This window comes from Malania oleifera, chromosome 3 (assembly GCF_029873635.1).
Source record: "Malania oleifera isolate guangnan ecotype guangnan chromosome 3, ASM2987363v1, whole genome shotgun sequence".
NCBI lineage: Eukaryota > Viridiplantae > Streptophyta > Magnoliopsida > Santalales > Ximeniaceae > Malania > Malania oleifera.
This window is the reverse complement of record NC_080419.1, coordinates 56,612,256-56,618,122: the sequence shown is the minus strand read 5'-3', so window position 1 is coordinate 56,618,122 and position 5,867 is coordinate 56,612,256. Positions and strand designations below refer to the sequence as shown.

Here is a 5,867-nt window from a genome sequence, read left to right as displayed (position 1 = left end):
TCACAAGAATGATTTTTTTTATTGTTTTCAGACTTCATGCAAACTACTTTTTGGCAAATCTAAATTGTTGCCCCAGATTTGGTGCAAGCATAAGAGACAAATTTTTAAATTGGTTTGGTAAATCTGAAATTTGGGAAGATGAAATTTTCTTGTATTTTTTTTCAAAACAAGAAATAATTACATATTTAGATGTCTAGAATTTGTGAAACAAGTTATAATATTTCAATGCTAAGGGGTTCAACCAAATTCTAATTCGGTTCATAAAATTTAAAGTTTTAATTCAGCACTCAATGGTTAATGCTTAATTTTTTATAATAAAATGACAGCAGTCATTTTCTCTCTTCTTTCTTCTTTTCATTTTTTTTTTACTATACCAATTTTACCATTATTCTTCTAGGGTGGGGTGGTCCGTTCCTTTGGGGGTTTATGAAGTCTCTATGCAGTCACTGTCTCTGTACCTTTCCATCATCGGCTCTGTCACGGCGTCGGCGCGTAGCTGTTGAATAATTGACTCCGGTTAGTGTTTTTTATGATGAACAAATCGTTGTTTTAGTTGCTGGGAAAGCCTAGTTATATTACATAAATTCATGATTAAACTCCAAGTCCTGATGTTTTTCAATAAAATCGAAATTTTTTTTTTTTAAATTAACGCAAATGGCTCTTTTAGGTTTCTAGATTTGATTTCCTGTGTTTAATTAAAGCAAATCAAGTTTCAAGATTCCGTTTCCTGTATTTAATTAGTGCAAATGACTCGTTTAGGTTTCAAAAATCGATTTCCTGTTATATTTCACGTTATTGTTTCTGAGCTTAACTTCCGTTAGTTTTTGCTCTTCTGGGTTTTAATACACTTCTTTCTGGGTTCGATTTCATTTGATGCTGGTTTGGTTCACTGATCTTGTTGTATGCTGGTAACTTTCTGTCACTACTGCATTTGACTATTTGCTTCGTTTGGGATTTTGGCTCTGCCATTGGGTCCTGCTTTCTGTATTATTTTTTTTCTTAATAATTTTTTTTTTGTTTTTTTGTGAAGCTTCAGTATCAATTGAAGGGTTGTTTTGCATAATTATGCTCCATTGATCATGGTGTTGATAGCGAAACTTTTATGTTTGTATTATACAATGTTGGTTCTCTCTCTCTCTCTGAATGATATTGATTTGTATTGTTGGATTATTATCTAGTTGGGTAAAACTCATTGGTTCTTGTAAAGTTGGTTGTAATACTTTTGTGCCCTTGCTTTAACTCGTGCATGAAGTTTTGTCTAGCACACATCATTCACATTTCTATGCTATAGAACTCTTGGTTGTGCAGCAGAGGCCTAATGTGGGTATTTTGGCATTTTAAACCATTTTCATTACTTTGTGACAGGAGGGACAGCATTTGTTGTTTGTTTTTTTGAAGTAAATTGAAAGACTTTTACCCTGCATCTGGAAACCTGGATTTGGAGCCTTAGATTTGAATTTGTATGAATTTAGATAAACTATAATACAAAACTTTGTTGAGTTTCTTGCAAATCCAAATCTAAATGTCAAATTTCATGCTTCCAAACACTACCTTTGTATTTTTCTTGTCTCAGGAAATTCAGTGTGAAATTTATAGTAGCAGTTTTGAAGCTCTGAGTGGAGCCCCTTTTACTGTAATTCCATCTTTTGTTACTTGTTATGCTTTATATTTTCTTATCACTTTCTTTCTATTTAGTAAATTCTTGACTAACGTCACATACATTTTGCCAAAAGAATGCAAGCCTCCCTTGACATCTCAAGAATCTTACAAACCTCCCTTCACGTTTAAATTAGCATCACATATTACCCTCCACTAGTTTGTGTTACTGAGTTTTACATAATACAATGATGCCATCCTCATTTTTTTTTTTTTTCTCAGAATGCGTCTTTTACCCCCTTTCAATGCTTTTTGAGAATTATTATAATTAATCATCGCCTTCTTTTTTGTTCTTTTTGGAGTTATCGACAAAGGTTATATATGATGGTTTGCTCACCACAAATAGGTGAACTCCCCTTTACTGGAAAGGGCATAAATCTTGTCACTAATGAAAAGGCCACCAGCTATAGGCTTCCAGTAATAGAGGAAGGTCCTTACTTCTGTTCAAGCAGTGCGTTGTTGTACACCAAATCGTAGACATAAACATCAATACCTAACTTATCTACCAGGTATAGATTGCTGCTGTCCTTTCTACACCATTCATCTCAAGCATGGATTGGCAATCGGCAATGGGCGGTGGTAACCATATTTGCTCTCCCAACTCTTTTAAATAAGAAGATTTATCTGACTTTGGCAGCCCATGTCTTGTCCTCCTCAATTAAATGTGAAAGTTAAACATAGAAATATAACCTAAGCCTGCAAATTACATATACATGGAAGGTGGAGGGTGTGCATTTGACATATCCTCGCCATAAATGAATATAACCTATAAAAATCAAAATATTTTCTTATCATCCTTTATTTTTCTCAATTTTTTTTCATAATAGATCAGATCACGATCAAGCACAGCACGCATTGAGTACGTACCAAACTCAGACAAACATTTTAACTCTACTAAACACCATGAACGTAGTTCCTGCATGTGACCACTACGGACAACATCAACAGTGGTTTATTGTATGTGAAATTATAAAGGCAAAAGTGTCAAAATAAAATCCAATCGACATTTTTGATGAAAATGTTGCAACAGGGAGATCCGCGTCTTTTCCTTTTGGATAATAAGAACAAGCAGAGTTAGTCTACATTGCCCATTTTTTAGTTCTGTTGGCGAGATCCGCATGAAATAGTTAATTAGTGCCGTAAACCCTGAAGTTTGATCCCCATCCTTATTAAATTATTTATTAACCTTTGTTAGACCTATCTAAGCAAACTTTGAACCTAATTTCAATTAATTGCACTTGACTTTTCATTACTGTATTAAGATGTTTATCATTACCAGTTCCTGCTGTAATAGTACTAATATTTCTGCCATTCCTTGGTAACCCAGATACGTTTTGCAGCTTTGGTGACTAATTAGGGAAATTTGAGCATCTGAACTACTATCATCTGACAAAAGAAAACCATTTCAATTACAGAGATTAGATCAACGTAATAGAAGATGGGCTGCAATTTTGTTGATCTCCCCATGAAGCTTCTCATGCCTCCTTCCGTTGACAATGTCAAAGAAATTTCATTTAAAACCATTCCTTCGGTAACAAAGGTACTTTATAAGGGAATCGTTCTCTCCCAATGTCCAAGTTTTCACAGAATACTGATTAGTCATCCTCCTGTGATATATTTTTCTTGGTATTTTCTTTGTTGTTGTGTGTGTGTGTGTGTTTTTTTTTAAAAAAATCTTGTACTGAAAAATGAGCAGGTTGAGATCAAACACTTCCTAGAATCAATGTATGGCTTTGAAGTTGAAAAGGTGCGGACACTAAATATGCAAGGAAAAAGGAAGAGGAGAGGGAGTCGCGTGGTTGCGAGACCAAACTACAAGAAGGCCTATGTAACTTTGAAGAAACCCTTAACCGATTTTTACCATACTCTTGCAGCCGGGAGGGAAAGGAAAAACACAAGTCAGTCGCCAAAATCGACTACCTGGCAGGAAAATGATATGAAATATCATTTGCATGAGAGCGAGGAAGCCAGGTTTAAGCTTGAGAAGCAACTTAGTCAGAGAAGGAGCAGAGACCTTTTATCCATCGGAACCCTGGGTTCGCCAAACTCATTTCAGTAGGATCTCTTCTTCTAGCTAGTGAACTTCTGCACTTGGCTTTTTTAAGAGGAATATTTTTTATTTTTATACGTGGGTTGAATTTTATTATTGTTGTACTTTTATTTTAAATAAAAATTTTGGGCAATTCAATTATTTAATTTTCTATTATTTTTATTTTTATTTTATTTTTTTGGCTGAGGGACTATAGTAGTTTAGCTATTTATACAATTATTTATGAAAATTTCAAAAGGAGTTCACATAATGTTTTAAATAGATAAGAACGAGTTGCAAGACTTACTAAAATATGATAGGAGGTCTTAGATTTCATTCTGTGCAAAGTTCAAAATCCTAATGTTAGGAGGTAACTATGGGGGTAGTCACGTCCTCCCCCAGTTTGGAGCCACTTGGAGGGTTTGAAGGGTTTCGCTGGTTAGCTCGGAGTAAGAAAAAGAAAAAATGTTTCAATTAGGACTCTAGTGATAATTCTTCTTTAGATGTTTTTAAATAGTTGGAAACTTATTTTTTATTATATTTTTTTTTTATTATATTAAATAAATTTAAAAATAAGAATTTTTTCTATTATAAGAGAAAAATTAAATGGTAATGATGTGTGAAATTAAAATTTTGTTCAATTTGATATATTTTTTTTTAACTTCTTGGTAATGAAACATGAAAAAAGTTGGATTTCTTCAAATTTTTTGCTTTTTTTTTTTCTAATACTTTACAAGCTTTTAAAGGGGTGTAAAACATTCTCAATAATATTTTTTATTCATATACTTTGGCCTCCCTAACTATTGTTTTTGGATTTACCACCACACACTATGTAAGACAATATTTATCTAGGTAATAATTAAAATGTATTCTCACATTCAAGTAATAATTAAAATGATAATTAAAAGTATTATTCAGATTTTTATATCATGGAAATAGTTATCCTATTCCCACTATAAATAATTTTGTTTAATAGTAGGAAGAGTTGTAGTAGAAGTCTAATAGGTTCCTTGGCTTAGTTTGTAACTAGGCATGTTACCATCATCAATTGCAGGCATTCAATTTTGGCATAAGCTAGAAGATGCTATTCGGGTATTGTGAGATACAAAAGTGACATTGTGCTTTTGCTAAAGCAATTATGGTTGGAGGTACTTGTCTAAAATTTGTTCTTAAAGTTGGTATCAAAGCATGCTTTATTCCATGTTGTTTAGTATGTAGAAAAGATATACAAATTTGTTGTGCAAAGTATTGAATGTCAATGCGCAACAAAAACCACAAATTGAATCGGAACAAGCAATGCAGCAACCAACGATAAATATACGGAAACAAGCAATTACAAAGAGAAAAAGGAAAGCAAATAATCAAAGACACAAGAATTTACATGGTTCGGCAATGTGCCTACGTCCACGGGAGCAAGCGATTGATCTTCACTATCAATTATCACAGTTTACATCAAAGGTTACAAAATATTATTGATATTCTAACCCTATGTGTACAGAAGACTTAAAGTTAATCTAAAACACTTTTGTAGCAAATTTTGGAGGAAAATCCTCCAAATCTCTCAATCTACTGATCTCTCGAGTCAAAATTTTTGTTTAGTGTCAAACAATATTGTCGTAGGTTTCAGCATAAGCATCGATGGTTTAATACCGAGGCGGAACTTGAACTAAAACCCGACTAAAATAGTTGACAGCTATCTCTTGAGAGTAAACCGTCGACCCAACTGTTGACGGTCTCATCCTGCAACCTATTTCCTTATTCTTTACTTCACCATGCTTTCTCGGTGCATGTGTTCCACTCAATATGAGCCACATATCTAACAATTTCCACTTTGGTGAATATTCACCACCTAGGAAAAATATGAAAGCATAACTTGCTACTCCACTTGGGACAGTAGATTGGGACTGCCTCCCGTCTAACAACTGGAGACGTAAACCAAGTCCTAGTGATGCGTGAACTTGTCTGTGGTAATAAGAACTCCACCTAACCGAATTCCTAGCTCCTTGACCAATCCTGTAAATCACAATGCTTCCTTTGCAGCCTCAGCCATTGTCATGTACTCTGACTTAGATGTTGAAAATGCAACTAAGGATTGTACCCTAGACTTCCAAAAAATAAGCCTTATTTCAACAGTATACACATACCCTGTTGTAGACCTCCTATCATTCAAGTCCCTTATATA

The 5,867-nt window shown here is 34.0% G+C and overlaps 1 protein-coding gene across 1 annotated transcript; it reads left to right on the top strand.

Moving 5' to 3' along the window:
• Nucleotides 1–307: 307 nt before the first annotated feature.
• On the top strand, nt 308–3,847 carry LOC131150475 (uncharacterized). The gene is made up of 3 exons (XM_058101202.1): nt 308–516; nt 2,984–3,196; nt 3,353–3,847. Exons 2-3 carry the CDS (start codon nt 3,095–3,097, stop codon nt 3,713–3,715), a joined length of 465 nt encoding a protein of 154 aa, XP_057957185.1. The 5' UTR covers nt 308–516; nt 2,984–3,094; the 3' UTR covers nt 3,716–3,847.
• The last annotated feature ends 2,020 nt before the right edge of the window (nt 3,848–5,867 follow it).

What these genes read in the sequence shown, in the direction of transcription:
- LOC131150475 (XM_058101202.1), top strand. Translation starts at nt 3,095, where the DNA reads ATGGGCTGCAATTTTGTTGATCTCCCCATGAAGCTTCTCATGCCTCCT. An exon ending in CCATTCCTTCGGTAACAAAG is followed by an intron (nt 3,197 to 3,352) that starts GTACTTTATAAG and finishes AAAAATGAGCAG; the next exon opens with GTTGAGATCAAACACTTCCT.